Source organism: Larimichthys crocea, chromosome IX, assembly GCF_000972845.2.
Source record: "Larimichthys crocea isolate SSNF chromosome IX, L_crocea_2.0, whole genome shotgun sequence".
Lineage (NCBI taxonomy): Eukaryota > Metazoa > Chordata > Actinopteri > Sciaenidae > Larimichthys > Larimichthys crocea.
Window position 1 is genome coordinate 11,546,603 of NC_040019.1, and position 17,961 is coordinate 11,564,563.

Here is a 17,961-nt window from a genome sequence, read left to right on the forward strand (position 1 = left end):
AAAACCCTAAGTCTAATAATAAGTTTGTGGTAATGCACCTTTATATCTTTCTTTTATTATTTAAAACATCTTTGTATTCTGTAACAATAACCAGCACTAAATATCCTCATCCCCTCCTGCCAACCCCGAGAAATAAAGAGACAATACTAATACAAAACAAACACACAAAGTAAAAAGACAATGTACTTCTGGTATATAAATTCAGCCCCTTACATGCAAGCATACAAGTATACGAGAAACACAACAACAGCAACAGAGTTGTAGGTAACAGCAACATATGTCCATAATTCATGTTGTTTAAAGGCTCAAGGACAGAGGCACGTCCATCATGGACGTCATGTGGTTTTCATGTTAGAAAAATAATGGAAGCCAAAGATCTGGAAAAATAAGTCCACGGATATGTTTTATTTTAGAGTTACTTGGTCTAAGTAACAGCTTAATGTTATAGTAATCAGTATTCTGCATGTATTTGTTTGTTTTTTAATTAGGCATGTTAATTCATAAAAAGAAGCAAGGTTCAGGTTTCCAAAATTGACTCTGTGAAGGAATTAATTGAATCCCAGAATCTGCTCATCAGACTGCTCCAAACTAAAGACTTGTTGTGATCATGGTTCATTTTTCTGCACATGACTTTCCTCTGTGAAGATTCGTGAATTCATACCTTTTTTTTTTAAAAGTAGGTACGCTCATATCAGATTGCTAATCTCTCGCTGAGCAATATAACGTGTAAATGAGGATTTGATTCAAAATTTTCTGCGTTTATCGTTTTGTAACGTCCTAATAAAGCAGGTTAAAAAGTAACACTTTGAGGCAGAGCAGTTTGGCAGTATAACGTTTATTGACATGAGTTGACATGTGGTTGTTATAAACTGTTTTCTGGACTTTGTGATTTCGCTGCGTTAAATGTTATGCATGCACTTCCATAATCAGTGTGTCAATACGTCTATTAAAGAAGCTTTAAGTTTAAAAATGGATTACACAGCCTGATAGTTTGTGTGAGCCGCATTCAGTCAGACGTAAACTCAAAGTGCTTTACATTAAAATACACTCAGCAAACAGTGATGTGGAGAAAATAATTCTTGAAATCTAAAAATAATATATAAATGTTAATATATGTTGCAATGATAGATAAATAAAGATTACAGTTTTTTTAAAACCTTAGAAAACGTTAATTTTGCATTGTGTTTATCACTGGTAATTGCTGTTTCTGGTTAGATTCAATTCAAATATTTTATCTCTAAGATACCAAACTTTATTCTCAGTCATTTAAGTTTTATACTGTAGCAAACTACTGTAGGCTGTAATGTAGAAAATGAGTCAAGAGTTCAAGTCATCTGTGTTTTACTGCTTTCACTCTTTGGACCCTGGACGGATGCTGAAAAGAGGTGAATTAAAGACGAAGATGCTCAGAGGTCTGATAGAATCAGAGCACATCACACACATCGCGCACACACACTGCCGGACAAAGCGGAGTAAAGATATTAGGATGTGTAGAAACACACCTTAAAGAGGTGAACACAGAAAAATAAACATGGACAGGAGACAGAGAATGCTTCTGCAGCTGCTCAGTTTTGCTGCTCTTCTTGCTTGCGGTAAGATCAAATGTTTTTGGTGTTTTGTTTTTTGTTGTTACACTTATTATTATTAAATTAATTCTATGAATTTCTGCTGTAGTGTGGAAGAAATTATACTGAAGTGCAACAAGACTTCTCTGGTTCTTAAAATCTCCTTAAAGGAGATAAAAGAAAATACATTTCCACAGTGGCTTTTAAAATGAATATATCATTCAACAGTAATAAAATCAGGATGCTCACTCGTGGATAACATTGAAGAAACTTTACTTTTTAACTTTACGTTTTTTTGTTATTTTTACTTGAACTTCACAGTTAATGGTCTTGTGATTATCAGAGCTTAGTAATTAGAAATGTATCTGACTACTTTGTTATTCTGTCATGAACTCTCAAAATGAACTGGGTATCTTACAAATGTGAAGGAAATGCCTCCAGACATTATTTTATTGCCAAATCTTTAGTCCACCAGTTGTTTTTAGGAAAAAGTGGATGTGTTACTGGCAGAGGATTTAGGTATATTTTGTATTCCAAAATATGTTGTATCAGTGGGTAATGGTTTTGGTCTTTTAGGCACAGATAGCAGGTTTTTAGTCTCTGATGTTTAATGATCTTAAAGCCACGTACTGCATGTTCCTGATGAGGTGAAAAAACATTTGATATGTGGCTTCAACTCTGATGATTTGCATTAAGTGGTTTTCTTGAGGTCTTTAAACTGTGTGCAAAACATGTGATTCTAAAAGTTGTTAAAGTCAAACATTACCCTGAAGATCTGTGTGGAGGTGCTGAGAGGTGATTGACATGGCTGAACTGTTGATCTGTCATGGGATTTTTATGACTGATGGGCATTCAAATGATTCACTATCTCGTGAAAGGTCACATCAACCATGAAAAGTACTTTTACTCTGACTTTATTCCATTATGTCCTGTAATCTTCATAATGGTGCAGCAACTCTACATGTACATCGTCATGCATGTCCAGTGATGTATTAAATCCTTTAAAACAATGTAAAAACAGATAATAGCAGAGGAAAATCCTTTAAAACAATGTAAAAACAGATAATAGCAGAGGAAATGTTCAATATTCAAATATTTTTTTTAAATAAAAGTACTAGTGCAACCACACAGTAAAAGTCAAGTTAAGATAAAAGTAAGTAATATTCAGGAAAATGTAATTTATTAATTAAAAACTTAAAGTAAAATGGCACCTGTAACAAACATATTATTTAATAATATATTATTATTATTACTTTTATTAACTCATGTATGTGTAAGCAGCTTTACTGTGGTAGTTGTTTGAGGTGAAGCTAATTTATAATTTATATTATATTATTATGCACTGATCCCTTAATTATATCCTCAATTAATTAAAGATTTTGTTTGTGAAGATTCAGTAAGTCATGAGAAATTATATTGTACTTTTGAATTAGTGAAATTTAAATGCATACTTTTAATAGTAATTGAGTATTTCTATCGTGTGGTATTGATACAAAGCTTTACGTATTCTTGAGCAGTGCCTCGGCCTCTTTGTGGAGTTTTATATATAGTATGACGACAACAGAAAAAGAACTATAACCTGAGAGTAGGACAGTGTTTTTGATGTATTATTTCACACATTATGTTGTGTCGTTGTGTTTTCAGCCCATTGCCAGTGTCAGCAAGGCTGGAGAGAGAATGAGGGTAAATGTTACTACTTTTCACTTGATACAAAGTCATGGATGGAGGCGAACGCATTTTGTTTGGAGCAGAACAGCAACCTGATGAGCATTCAGGACATTCATGAGAGGGTGAGACACACACACATAACACTCCTAAAATGACATCTGCTGAACGTACTCTTGTCATTTCCGGGATCATGTATTTTTTAAATCTTATTTCTAGTTGTGGGTGAGCACACAAATCAGCTCAGAAATCTACTGGATCGGCCTGAATGATCAAAACACAGAAGGTGTCTATGAGTGGAGCGATGGGAGTCCTTTTATTGAATACTTATCGTATGTAATTCTGTTACTTCTTTAAAATCAGAAAAAAAAAGTTATACATGAATAAAAGTGTGATAACTGCACACTCAAATGATCTCTCTCCTGTTTCAGGTTCTGGATGAATGGTCAGCCTGATAACTGGGGTGATGAGCCCGGGGAGGACTGTGGTCAGGTGGTAGGATATAGCTTTGGACAGTGGAATGATGAAAACTGCAATGTTAAGAGGAAATACATCTGCAAGCACATCAACGGTAAATCCACTATCTTCAATCTATCTCTGTGCTAGGGGTGCAGGGGTATGCTCAGGGTGGCCTCAGCGTGTCATCGAGCCACCCTTTAGGACCGCCCACAAAATCCTGGACTGAAAACTGATGAAAAACACATTTCAGTAATATAAAGTCTTTTTACGTGTTTTCAGCAACTATTTTCCAACATATTTCATGTATTTTGAAGGAATCTACACAGACTTTAAATGCTTTGATGCTACAGCGACTGAAACATATATTTCAGATTCCACATAGTTCTTTTTTCTAATAAGTTCGAGACATTTTAGTTGTTTGTTCGTTTGTTTTTGTTATGGAATTTTCTCTCAAGCATCAATAAATAATACAGCATAAGACATCAGAGGCTCCTGAACACTTTCTTCCTTCCTGACCTCACCATTGACCTTTGACTTCAGCAATTTCTCCTCAACAGTTTTCTTGGCATTTGTGATTTTTTTCTGGTCAGGTACCACTTCCATACACATAGGGAGCTAACTACATTTCAAACATATTTTTTACAGAGAACCCCAGTCCACAGTGCGACTTAGCCAACGGTTGGAGACAATACGGCTCTAACTGCTACAAGCTGAAGGCCGAGACCAGGAAGAGTTGGTCAGAAGCCAGAAATGACTGCGTACAGGAAGGAGCAGACCTGGTGTCCGTTACTTCAGCGCCAGAAGAGCAATATGTCACAGGAATACTGGACTCATCATATATAGACCTCTGGATCGGGTTTTCCACACTGGTGAGAGGAACATATTAAGAAACTTTACTATTTAATATTGGTTATGAATATTTTGTACAACAATGTGAAGATAAGCTTTGTTTCTCCAGAAATGCACCAAGATTTCATGTCAAGTCGAAGCAGGAAACAGTCAGTTCACTTGGTCCGATGCTACCCAAGTGGGGTACACAAACTGGGGTAGCGGTGAACCTGTAGTGTAAGATGTCATATTATATACCTATCATTTAAACTTAAAGATTAATAATCTGTGCAATCAAAGTTTAAACACATGTTTTCCAACAGTGATGCTCAGACCGGCTCATGTGTTGGAATCATGAAAGATGAAACGGAAGAATTTGGGAAATGGAAAACCCATGTGTGCAGATATGAGCGTCCTTACATGTGTAAACGAGGACTGAACAGTAAGTTAGACTGAAGTGTGATCTGTGATTTCCGGTCTAAAACTATAATATTGTTGAACAGGCTGCATTATTTCTTTATTCTTCTAACCATTTCCTGCTCTTCCTCCAAAACTCACCACCAGCTATCTGCCCTCCCGGCTGGCAGAGCTTTGCTGGCAGTTGTTACTGGTTGGTCAGTAATGTCGATCTTCTGACCACCTGGCACGAGGCCTTCACCGCTTGTTCTAGTATGGGGTCCCACCTGCTGATTATAAACAGGTATGGAAGAAGTACACACAGGTCCAATAAGTCCAGATTGAACTCTTCATAAAATTCAATAAATAAAATGAATGCTGCATTTAATTACTAATTACTACTCTTAATTGTCCTGTTCCTCGTGTGCAGTCAAGAAGAACAGTACTTCATTAATGGGAACCTTCCAGATTTTCACCAAGTGGATGTTCCTGACATCTGGATTGGTCTATCAGGTACTCTCCACACACATAATGCTTTAAAGTGCACTGTGAAACAATAATAAAAATGTCTCTTTACAATCTATGTATCATTTTCTGCTGTGTAATACCAGATAAAGACCAGGATGGGGATTTCAAGTGGGTGGATAAATCCCCGATTCAATTTTCTAACTACGGTCCTGGTTGGCCCAGAAACACTGCAAACTTTTGGGACTGTGGACAAATCTTTACAGGTAGAATCAACAGTGACATTTTCATATCTTCTCGGTTGAGGTTGGCATCAGCTCAGTTCATGTTCTCTTCCAGGAAATTATGATGGCAAGTGGGAAACAACCAACTGCTTCAAGAGCCTGGGTTACATTTGTGAGATGACAGGTGGACAGAACCCTAAACCAACTTCAGCTCCAGGTGCGTCAGACTTCATGATCCCTCGTTACCTTCGGTCTAACTAAAGCTATAAGTTAATAACGTCGTGATAACTGTATCGTTCTGCTTCAGATTCCCATTGTGACGCTGGGTATTTGTTGTATGGGGACTTCTGCTATCAGTTTAATACTGAGTCGGTGAAAAACTGGCAAGATGCTGAGGCTCACTGTGTCAGTGAGCAGGGTCACCTGGTCAGCTTCCACTCAGAGGAAGAGCTGAGTTTTATTATAGGTGAGCAGCTAAGAAAGCACTCTAGTTCATTTAGCTGTCATGAACTAATTAATCTAGAAATGATATGAATGTTGTGGATGTAAATAAACTGACATTTGAATTCACCTCTTGTCTCTTACCTGCAGCTCACATGCCAGCGCAAGCCTGGGTGGGATTGAATGACATCAATGTTGAAAACCAGTTTGTGTACACCGATGGAACCCCTGCTGTACGTGATGAAGCTGTGAACATATTGTGTGATGCATATAACTGTAAAATGATCTCAGTTTGAGTGATGTTTGTATTTGGATCTCAGGACTTTCTCCCATGGGCACCCAACCAGCCAGACAACTGGCAGAACAACGAGGATTGTGCGCACCTCAGAGGAATGAATCACCACGAACCTGGCAAACTCAATGATGATTTTTGCACTTCCACAAAGGAATTTATCTGCAAAAAAGGTCTGATACACTGTATTATGTATTCATGTCTCTCTTGTGTTGTATTCATAGTATATTTTGTAGTTATTTTTTGCCTTGTCGCCTCATAGGCAAAGGACAAGGACCTCCTCCACAGCCCCCGACATCTGGACCAGGTTAACTTCAAGCATGACCTGATAATATACGTGTGTGTTTATGTGTGTATATATGAACTCTTTTGCGTTGTGTTTGTTGCAGGGTGGAATGAGAAATGCGGAGCTTGGATGTCTGACCCTTTTAACGACTACTGCTACCTGTTCAACTACCTGTCGATGAGGACGTGGTCGGAAGCTCGAGCCGACTGTGTGAACCAGGGAGGAGACCTCGTCAGTATCACTGATCCGTACGAACAGGCCTTCATACACGGTGTGACTTTAAAATCTTTTAAGTTCTGATGTGTGATTTTTCTCTTTTTTTCTGCACTGATTTTATTTATTTATTTATGTTGTTTATTTATTATTATTCTATAAAGTTTCATAAAGCGTAGTGTTAAAAAGCAAAGTGTATCCACGGGTGAACGCATAACAGTAGAATATACTACATATGCATGCTGATATTACATTGTGCTGTTTGTACCAGTTTTTACTCAACTAAGGCTTGTAAATTATTTATTTGCTTTATTTTTTTTTATCAATAATTTTGAAATCTCTGCTTGTGACATATATATTATGTCATACTAATAATAATCCAATTTAAACTTTGATTACTTTTTTTGGCAGAGTATTAACAGCCACTAAAAATCTTGTTTTCACTGACCCCTAGTGGTTTCACTTCCCACTTTGCTGCCATGATGTAGAGGTGTACTTTAGGACACCATGACATCATTATTGGAGGCTTATTTTCAGGCCTGTGTTAAGTTACTCTTTAAGATATAGTCTTCCATTTGTATATTTTTTCCCACATATTGTCTGTTTCAAACTTGTGTATTTTGTTGTTTCCTCTCAGGTGTGATCCAGCAGGCTCCCACAGGGATCTCTCTGTGGATGGGCGGGCATGACTCCATCACTGAAGGCGGCTGGGAGTGGATGGATGGTTCTCCTTTCAGATACATCCACTGGAATGCAGGTTAATTTAAAACCGAATAAATTCTTAATGATTTCCATGAGACTGCATGCGGAAACAAAATCTAAAAGGATTGTTGTCTTGCAAAGCTTCATTCTTACTCTTGGCCTCATCTTTCTTTACAGGTAACCCAGATGACTATTACGGTGAAGACTGCCTCTCTATTCTTATTAACAACGGCTACTGGAACGACGACAACTGTGAATACAACAGAGGATATATCTGCAAGCGCAGAGGTGAGATATATTGCCTTAAGTGTTGTTAACACGCAGAAATACTTAAGGCATTCATTCTCATGTTCCCTCTTTCAGGAAACACACCTGAGCCTCCTCCACCTCATGACGGTAACAATACCTCACCATTTGACCCGGCATCCTGCATAATTATATTGTTATTGTTATTATCATATTTGACGTGTGAATCCTTCCTGCTTCAGGATTCATGACGGCGCTGGTGTGCCAGGACTCCTCTGCTGTCCTTCACTGTCCAGAGGAAAGTGTAATTAACATCCAGTCAGCTTTCTATGGGCGAAACAGTGATGACATCTGTCCACATCTGGGTGGATCAGGAGGTGGTACTGCACAGTAGTTTCTCAAAAAAAAAACACACAAAAAAAGGGATTGAAATGGAGCAATTGTCTTAATCTATTCTATTAATCAGTAAATACTGATGTATCCTTTGATTTATGTCCCGTAGCGAGCTGCACAGTGGAAGGAGTCCTTCCTTACTTCAGGAAGGCATGTGACAACCGTCCCTTCTGTTTTGCATACGCTCATGTGGACGAGGACCCGTGCCCCACTGTTTCGAAATATCTTGAGATCGTCTACAGTTGTGAACAAAAGGGTGGGCTCTTCTTCTTGTTCTTCGATTCATTTTAGTAGTTTAAAGCAACACTGCGTAGAAATCTGTATTTCTGCGATTTAGCACCGTCCAGTTTCAGAGTGCAATACCACTGTAGTAAACATAGACAGCTGTATACATGTATTTGTGATGTACAGCTCGGTGTCTGTCTTTCAGTCTTTATTTCACAAAGCTCTCGCCAACAACTAAAAGTCAGCCCCCGATTTACTCTTGCCTGTCAATGCCATTACGTCCATAGAGCCTGGTTACAACACCTGCTGGCACAGCTCCGGTTCTGGCATGACAGATCCTGGTTCTGCTCCCAATAACATTCACCAATGGCCCAGGCCTGAAACCTCTTCCCTCAGGTCCAGAACACCTGTGGTACAAACAGGAACACTTCTGCAGCGCTCTGAGCTCACAGTCCAGGCAGCATAACTAACAAACTGAGTTAACATTAGCTAACAGCAGCTGTAGTTCACAACAGTTTATTTTACTGTACATTAGGAAACTGTAAATCACAGCGAGTGGAGGTGGAGCAGCTTAAGGACATCAAAGGGAAAAGCAAAAAAAAATTTCTTCGTAAAATATGACTCGCCAAAATCTGCAAAAGAGTTGGTGGTGTGCGAATTAGTACCGTGAAGCGTCATGTTCTTCTTGTGGGAGATCATACTGGAAAAACAAACTTACATAGTGCAAGAACAGATGTGTAGGGCCCAGAGTTGCAATGGCAAAGAGGCCATTCACCTGATTATACATCAATGTATCAAAATGATTCTTTTATTTTATGGTAGGAAAAGATTTTGCTTTAAAATTCAATCTCCATGTTTCCTGGAGTCACCTGAAGGGTAACGGTTTGTTTTGTGATTTGTGACAGTGTGTCTGCAGGGCCTGGGCGTCGAGGACGGGAACATCACAGACTCTCAGCTCACTGCTTCCTCCTCCACTGGTTCCTCCACTCCCAACAGAGCCCGTCTGAATGGAAATTCCTGCTGGATGCCTTCAGGAAGCCGTACGTACCAAGCCAACAGTCACACATACAAACTAGGATACAACTAAGGACAATAAGTAGCTATAGTAGCTATATATTATAATATACATATTATATATATAGATATATATATACATATATATATATATATATATATAGATATATAATATATATATATATATATATATATATATATATATATATATATATATATTACATATATATCCACCACACACACCCACACACACACAAACACACACACACATATATAACACACACATATATATATGTATGGAATAATCCATGATAACAGCACAATGGTTGAAGGTGAAGATTTAATGTTTAATTTATATCCTCACTTTAATCTTATCCTATATCTAATGTCTCCCTCCTTCAGCGGCCTCAAGCTGGATCCAGGTAAACCTGGGCCAGACCAGAAAAGTAACAGGAGTCGTGATCCAAGGTTGTCCTCAGAATGACCACTGGCTCACCAAATTTAACCTCCAGCACAGTATGGATGGACTTACCTGGACTGACTACAAAGCCGACGGGGTGGTGAGTAAGAAGAGTCGGCTAAACATCTTGAACATCACCAAGAGGTTGCGAACTTCCTGGTTGAAACCCGAACTGTGAAGACAGAAAACGTTGGTTGTCATTTATTTTTCTTGATTTGCAGTTTTTTCCAGGCTCAACAGACAGATCCACTCCTGAAATTCAGCTGCTTGGTACACCTGTGTCGGCTCAGTATGTCCGCATCCTCCCAGTGGAGTGGAACATTATGGCAGGCCTTCGCTTCGACATCTTGGGATGCACACCAGACTGTGAGAAAACCACTTCACCGGTGTCCACTTCCAGTTTTCAGTAACACAATCTGCTGTGATGCTGTTCTGTGAATGATGCTCAATAATATAAACCTGTGGTTCAACAGATGCAGTCACATGCGCCAACAGGCCCAACTTCAACTTTGCCAATGATAAAATGACGTGAGTGAAACCTGAAATATGATTCTCTTTATGCATCTTACATGTAGTATTTGTTTTCTGTTCTGTGCCATAATGTTATTTCTGTGCTTTTCAGTGTCCACTGTCCAGCAGGCTGTGCCAACGAAGGTTACATAGTGTACGGCACTACAGAATATCGCGGGGTATGTGCATGTATTGTCTTATCTGTGCCTTAACTTCTGCACGTGTTGACATTGTTTTTCAAACTGCATATATAAAAATATCTCTCTGCTCTGTCTCCTCTAACAGGACTCGAACATCTGCGCTGCAGCTATTCATGCTGGAGTGGTATTAAATGCGAATGGAGGGGATTGTACTTTATTGAAAACTGCTGGAAAGAACTTCTATCCCGGCTCCACAAGGAATGGCATCACCACAAGACAGTAAGTGGTCGAGTTTCAGACTAAATCCTTTTTGTTTGTGCGACAGTCTTGGGAGGCTAATTCAATAACAAATGTATTTTCCTACAGATATGATGAGAGCTATCCTGTCTCCTATACTTTTTCAGATGGAGGTAAGTTGGGATGGATTTATAATCCCTTCAATAAATCTCTTTTCTTACTTGTTTAATTTTTTTTGTTTTATTCATGATAATTGCAGTGATTCCCTTTCTCTTACAGAGCTGAGGTGTTCAGGGCTTGACTGGTATGAGTTTGGAGACTTCTGCTACAAACCTTTTCAAGACAAAAAGACGTGGCGTGATGCCCAGAGCACCTGCAGGGGTCTTGGTGCCGAACTCGTATCCATCCGATCGATGACAGAGCAGAGCTGGCTGGAAAGCTACCTGTACATGGGTATGGATTTAAAAAAATCACAAGGTGAAAGCCAGTTTAAAGTTTCTAATAAGATGTATGAACAGAATAAACTTTATTTGTCCTTCACAGCCACCAGTGACGTGTGGACTGGTCTGAACGACCTGTTTATGCCTGGTATGTTCATGTGGTCAGACCATCACATGGTGACCTTCACTTACTGGGCTCCAGGGGAACCCAACAACCACGATGGGTTCAGTGAAGACTGTGTTGAGATGTTACACCAGGTAGAGAGGATGGAAAAAGTCTTACATGCCATTAAAATTATATTTTATGATACAGAATCAAAGCGAAAATTTGACCATCATTCATTTGAATTTAATCTCTGTTCCAGACTGGACGATGGAACGACGTTACCTGTTCAGAACTTAACACCTTCATATGCAAAATGCCCAAAGCTCATTACCCATTGCCCTCTGTACAGCCCACAGCGTACGGATGCCCTCAGGTATCTCTTCTTTAGACTTTTTAAGCTTAGCTTAAGCTTAGTTAAGTTGCGTTCCCTGTTGAAAGAGAGCCAAACTGTAAGTTGTGTTATGAGATAATACCGCCATAGCCTCACCTCTGTAATATGTGTCAGGGCTGGACGGCATACGGTTACTCCTGCTACTTCATGGAGGAGACGCCCAGGAGCTGGTCGGATGCAAAGGAATTCTGTAAGCTGGAGGACAGCTCCTTGCTGCACATCGGAGACATGTGAGTTAGACCGCATAGCAGGGGAGATGTGGTATTAGATCTGGTTATAGTCTCCAGTGTTACACACTCGCATAGCTTTGAATTTAACCTCTCTTCAATTTTTAAACCAAAGTTGTTACAATCTTTAAAACAACATTTTTTTATGGATTCTTCCTGATCTTGTTTCTTTATTTTTGACTTTTCTGGTAGCATCACATATTCGCACAATTGTATTTGTTACATTTTTTGGCAATATGCTATGACTTTCACCCTTGTGTTTGATGGAGGAGCTGAAAAAAAAAAAAGGCTGGCTGGCCAGAAGGCTTCATTCACTTGTCTTATCTGTGTTTTTCCGCAGTTATGAACAGTCACATTTCACAGTGGCACTGACAGGAAAGACTGGATTTTGGTGGATTGGCCTCCGTGCGCATGGAACAGGTGGAGGGGTGGACTACGTCTGGGACAATGGCTTACCTCTCACCTTCACACACTGGGACAAAGACCAGCCAGGTACAGATCAAACACTTACCCTGATATCAGCTGTACAGGATGGTATATACATGCAAATGTCCTTTTTGTCTTTAGATAGCGGGGAGGGTACTTGTGTGGCGATGACAACGGGCCTGATTGGTGGTTTCTGGGATGACAAGCAGTGCTTAGACAATAACGCCTTCATCTGTGAGAAACCCAGGCCCGATATCACCCCACCCACCAAAGCTCCGACTCCTCCTGATGCACATGGCTGTTATGAGAGCTGGACGGCTCTTCCTCACTTCAGAAACTGTTACAGGGTAAATAAGGCGCCTACAACTATGATTGCAAGGGCAATTTTGTGTATTGTGTATTTTCCAGTGCTGATTCATCAGCCGATTTATTGCAGCTCTTCCACAATGTGGACTGGTCCATGAAGAAGAGCTGGGGTGCAGCACATGAGGACTGTGTCTCCAGAGGAGCTGATCTGGTCAGCATCCACAGTCAGGAGGAGGAAGAGTTCCTGGCTCTGTACAGCAAAGCCAGCAGCAAGTGGATCGGCCTCAAGCACAACCCTGCAGAAGGCGGTGAGTGTTTTAAAGAGGGGATCCAGCTGGAAACTAACAAGACTAAAAATAAACTCTCATTATATTCATCATGTAGGCTATTCATGGAGCGATGGCACACCTCTCTCTCACACCAACTGGGGTCACGGGGAGCCCAACAACCACGAGGGGCGCGAGGACTGCGTAGAGATGGTGAGCAGCACCAATGGGAGCCACTCCTGGTGGAACGATCTCAACTGTGACGCTCACCAGGACTGGATATGTATGATTGCTAAAGGAAAGGACCCCATCGTGCCACCGGTGCCTCCACCTCCCGTCCCAGGTAATCAGCCCCCACAATGCACCTGCAGCAGAGATTCATTTGGGCAGTGGGTCTGTCTTTATAGATGTGAAAATTACAGTTGAGCTTGCAAACTGAAATATGATTTGTACTATGTAGCTCAGTGTAAGTGTGTAAGTCATGAGCTGATCTTACCAATCGTTTCTCAGCTCCTGACTGCGGCACTAACCCCGGCTGGAGGAAGAATGACGACATCTGCTACTACTACAACGACACCGACATAGTGGACTTCCACACGGCTATGATGCGCTGCTACAAAGAAAAAGCCTTGCTCGTGTCCATCCTGAACACAAAGGAGCAGGCATACGTGAACACCATGGTGTGCCTTTCTTTTGTTTTCTTCTACTTTACAGAAGAATATGTTGTCATATGCTACAGTGAGATATGTTTGTGTCCTGCTCATCCAGGTGGGGACGGGTGAGGTTGCTGCAGCTTGGATCGGGATGAGGATGTTCGGGATTGCAAGTGGACAATACATGTATGTGTGTTTTTAAGTGACTGGAATTTAAAGAGAAAATAAGAATATTCAGCTCAGTTTTTCCTAAATCTGAGCAGCAGATGTCGTTAGAGACAAATCCCAGAGCTGCTCAACACACAGCGCGAAATGAAACAAGTGCCAAGACTTTATGACAGCACTCACAATGATTTAGTTTACATTTTCAGATTCAAACCTATAGGATTTACATTTAAATAAAACTTTTTTTGATCGGAGTCTCTAAATAAATATCAATAAAACAATAAATAACTTCTAAGTCTTGATGCTCTGAAACTGCTGTTCTTCCTGTCCAAATCATTGCTACAGCACAATGTAAATTCAGCTCCATAGAGGATTTTTTTCTTCATGATGTGCACACAAAAGGTCAGTGACAAGATTTCTCTGTTTTACCTGCACAGGTGGGTGGACTTCTCCCCTGTGATTTACACTCACTGGGGTTCAGGTGAACCCAACAACGCCAACGGGGAGGAGCAGTGTGTTCAGATGAACAGACATCAAGGTACTGAAATTCCACATCCGATCTATTTATTATTATTTTGATCTTTCTGCATGTTTATTGAACTCTCACACTCTCTGATGGTGATATATTATGAACTGTGGCTTGTTAAGGTGGATGGAACGATGCCAACTGTGGTCGGGCTTCGGCAGGTTATGTCTGTAAGAAGTTCCCTGGAGATGTCCACACCCCTGCTCCACCCACACAGCCCTGGGAGGGCAACTGCCCTGAAGGTAACACATATATCTATCTACTTATAACCTGCATGTTTTAAATAGACATGCAGGTTATATGTTGGTAGAACATTTTAGTGAACATGTCTGGCGATATTCTCACTATACAGCTCACTCCTCTGTGTGGTTGTCCAAAAACTATTAAAACCGTGGAAATGAGCTTCACTGTTACACCAGCTGACATTAACACACACACACACTCATTTATTTTGAGTTAATCCCACACACCCCATCCTGCTGCTGGAAATACTCACTAGAGCATCAAATGTGTGTTAATCTGCGGTATATCTTCGGTTGGAACAAATGGATTTGGGGCTGAGAGCCACAGACAGTGGAGAGTGTTTTATTAGTATAATACATTGTATATGGTGTTTATTGTCTCTACAGCTGGGCAACATGCCAGTATATATCCTGACACAATATAAATCTTGATTCAGTCAGAGTTTAGACCTTACTGGTTATCACTTTAATATCCAAAGTGTATTATGCCATTGTTACAAATTATTGTAATTTTGATATCATTTATACCTCCCTTCCCTTCAGGTTGGCTGCGTTTCAAGAACAAGTGCTTCATGTTTAAAGGGAAGAAAGGCGACATGAAAGCAAACTGGTTTGATGCTCAGGATTGGTGCAAAGCCCAACAAGGAAATCTGGCAATTATTGATGACCAGTACGAGAATGGTAAGCTAAATCTATGAAAATTAATCCAGTCTATTTTAAAAAAGGGACTACTCTCTATATTTTGATCCACTCCTCTCCTTCAGACTTTGTTTCTAGTTACCTGAGAGATCTTGAGCTCCCAACATGGATTGGCCTGTCAGACATCCTTATGGAGAATCAGTACGCCTGGAGTGACGGAGTCAGCCCCGTGTTGTACACCAACTGGAACACCAATGAGCCCAACAACGCACAAGGAGCGGTGAGAATACCTTACTTACCCTACAGAGTTATGTCTGATTAGTGGAGCAGGCAGGACAAACTTTGCTTAAAACCCTCACGTTTAGGGTTTGACAGCCCGAGGCTTTCTTGTTGTTCTCAACAGGAACATTGTGTGGCGATGACTCACAGTCACCTGGTGAGCGGCAAGTGGAACGATGACGTCTGTGGTAGGAATCACAGCTTCGTCTGCTCCAGGATGAAATGTCAGTACAAACTCCATTTGTTCTTCTTCTAGTAACAGAAGCATTCAGACATATAGCAGTCAAGCCCTTGTTCTTACTTAAAAAGACATTTCTCCATCTGCCTCCACATCAGCAAGCAGCGTCGCTCCTCCACCCCCAACCAAGAGCCCTTGCCCGGATGGCTACATCTCCTGGTATCTGAACTGCTACAAGCTGGTGGTGGACGAGCCATTGCCCTGGGACAAGGCTCAGGCAGCCTGTATGCAGCAGGGAGGCAACTTGGCCAGTATTGACATGAGCTATGACCAGGCCTTCGTCGCTGGAGCGGTGCTGCAGGGCAAAGCGGACGCCTGGATTGGACTCAGGCGCAAGGTAGTTAACCATTAACCTGAAGTATCTAAAAACAAACACACATTAAAGACATGAAAACTTGGGTTCAAATTAAAACTATTAATATATTAAGTGTGTATTTTAAGTGTTAAAATTTTAACACTTAACAAAAAGATAAATGCCTCAAATCATTACAGAACAGGCTCTATATTTTTGGATGAATTGACCCTTTTACCATTGAACCCAAGCTCGTATTTTCTTGTAACGCAGGATGATGGCAGGTACACGTGGACTGATGGCTGGCCAGTTTTCTTCACTCAGTGGGGACCAGGAGAGCCTAGCAACATCAAGGATGAGGGCTGCGTGAGTATGCACGGTTCACCATTCTTCCACGGGACCTGGAACGACACCAGGTGTGACCAAGCTAAGCCCTATATCTGCAAGATCAGCTCAGGTAGATAACACAAACTGTTTTTCCTCACTTTTATCCCTGAGTCTTTTAGACCCATAATGAGAAACTGATTATATAACTTATGCTGCTTCTCAGAGAGCCCGCCACCGACTCCCAGGCCCGGTGATGGGCAATGTCTACCATTTTGGGTGCCCTACGGCCGCTACTGTTACTATGTGTACGACGGGAAGGAGGGTTTCTCTTGGCCAGACTCCCAACACTACTGCCAGTCACACAGGACAGAGCTGGTGTCCATCCACGAGAGAGCAGATGTGGAGTTCATCAGGAACATGAACTACACCAAATATCACCACATCTGGATCGGCCTCACGAGGGACAACAACTGTGAGTGTAGAAATGGACAAGAGAACAGTCATAGAAATGTTGTTTTCTATTTGTACCTGACGGTTGAAATACACATGAAGTATCTGGATATGTGCCTTTACATTTGATTTTCTAGTCGGCTGGGCCTGGACAGACAAGACCGCTGTGGGTTTCCTCAACTGGGCTCCCGGAGAGCCAAATGCAGCTTTCCACCCCGGCCAAGTGGCCGAAGAGAACTGCGTGGAGATGTACCACGATGGACGCTGGAATGACAACAACTGCATGCAGAAGAGAGGTTTTGCATGCCGCCACCGTCAGTGTGAGTTTATTTTAATTGATATACCGATGAGGACTGCATTTGCTCATTTCATAGCAGATTAACAGCTTCTCTATGTAAAACTCTCTTTCAGACTATGTAACAGATGATGGTGGAAATCCAGTTTTTCCCACTGATCCTCCAAATCCAGGTGGCAACGGTAAGTGTGACAAAGTGCCAAATATAATTTGTCTCCCTCTGGCATCATTTCATCACACGCCTAGCATGGCTAATGATGGTCGACATATTGCTGTTAAATTTCATTCAGACATTCTTGGTCACCATGAGATGAATCCTACTCACTTTGGTGTTCCCCTTGACTTTACCTCCATCACAAACATTTTTCTGAAATGCATTTACTTTGCCCAAGTACAGCCACACAGAGCCAAATCAAAACACACATGTAGAAGTTTGGACTCAATTTAAAAACGTGTTTAACATCCACAGTAACACTTCTGTATCTCTCTTTGTACAGGAGGAGTGATCGCTGGCGCTATCATTGGAGCCATTGTGTTTCTTGCCTTGATAGCTGGATTGCTGTTCTATGTCTTCAGCGTACGGGGGTATAAACTGAGCAGCCTGAGCCTGCCAGCAAGACAAACCAGTCGGGTTGATGTGGTAAGTTATTGATATGCTTGTTATGGTTTGTTGTGGAAACAAGTTTTTAAATGGGAGTTTGAATACTAAGTTTTGTGTTCTTTTGTTACAGCCTGCTTTCAACAACCCCAACTTCGCAGGAGAATCAGACACATAAACTTCATCATTTTGTACAGTACACTGAATTTGATACAAATCAGCTATAATGTAGTTTTTAGGTCTTCAACTCTATTGTTATTATTTCAATAATGATAATACAAAAAAAAAAAAAAAAAAAAAAAAACAAAAAAACAAAAAAAAAAAAAACAAAAAC

General features: G+C 40.7%; 1 protein-coding gene across 2 annotated transcripts; it reads left to right on the top strand.

Annotated features, from left to right (window-relative positions):
• The first annotated feature begins 1,434 nt into the window (after nt 1-1,434).
• On the top strand, nt 1,435-17,857 carry LOC104926484 (macrophage mannose receptor 1). 2 transcript variants are annotated; one of them, XM_027282134.1, is made up of 50 exons: nt 1,435-1,592; nt 3,210-3,355; nt 3,450-3,562; nt 3,662-3,801; nt 4,335-4,558; nt 4,648-4,754; nt 4,841-4,959; nt 5,082-5,217; nt 5,344-5,426; nt 5,525-5,644; nt 5,718-5,819; nt 5,910-6,068; nt 6,194-6,276; nt 6,364-6,508; nt 6,598-6,642; nt 6,725-6,892; nt 7,472-7,591; nt 7,714-7,824; nt 7,900-7,932; nt 8,025-8,159; nt 8,285-8,431; nt 9,306-9,440; nt 9,817-9,974; nt 10,096-10,240; nt 10,348-10,402; nt 10,497-10,563; nt 10,670-10,803; nt 10,891-10,934; nt 11,041-11,214; nt 11,305-11,459; nt 11,567-11,680; nt 11,813-11,928; nt 12,266-12,417; nt 12,493-12,698; nt 12,788-12,965; nt 13,042-13,266; nt 13,434-13,603; nt 13,692-13,762; nt 14,179-14,279; nt 14,390-14,509; nt 15,053-15,190; nt 15,274-15,428; nt 15,552-15,651; nt 15,764-16,002; nt 16,231-16,414; nt 16,508-16,756; nt 16,872-17,054; nt 17,146-17,211; nt 17,527-17,669; nt 17,761-17,857. In XM_027282134.1, the coding sequence occupies exons 1-50, from the start codon at nt 1,532-1,534 to the stop codon at nt 17,803-17,805; spliced, it is 6,519 nt and encodes a 2,172-aa protein (XP_027137935.1). In that variant the 5' UTR covers nt 1,435-1,531; the 3' UTR covers nt 17,806-17,857. The 2 variants fall into 2 exon arrangements, with proteins under 2 accessions (XP_027137935.1, XP_027137934.1); XM_027282133.1 differs by having other exon boundaries at nt 11,041-11,459.
• Nucleotides 17,858-17,961: the final 104 nt, after the last annotated feature.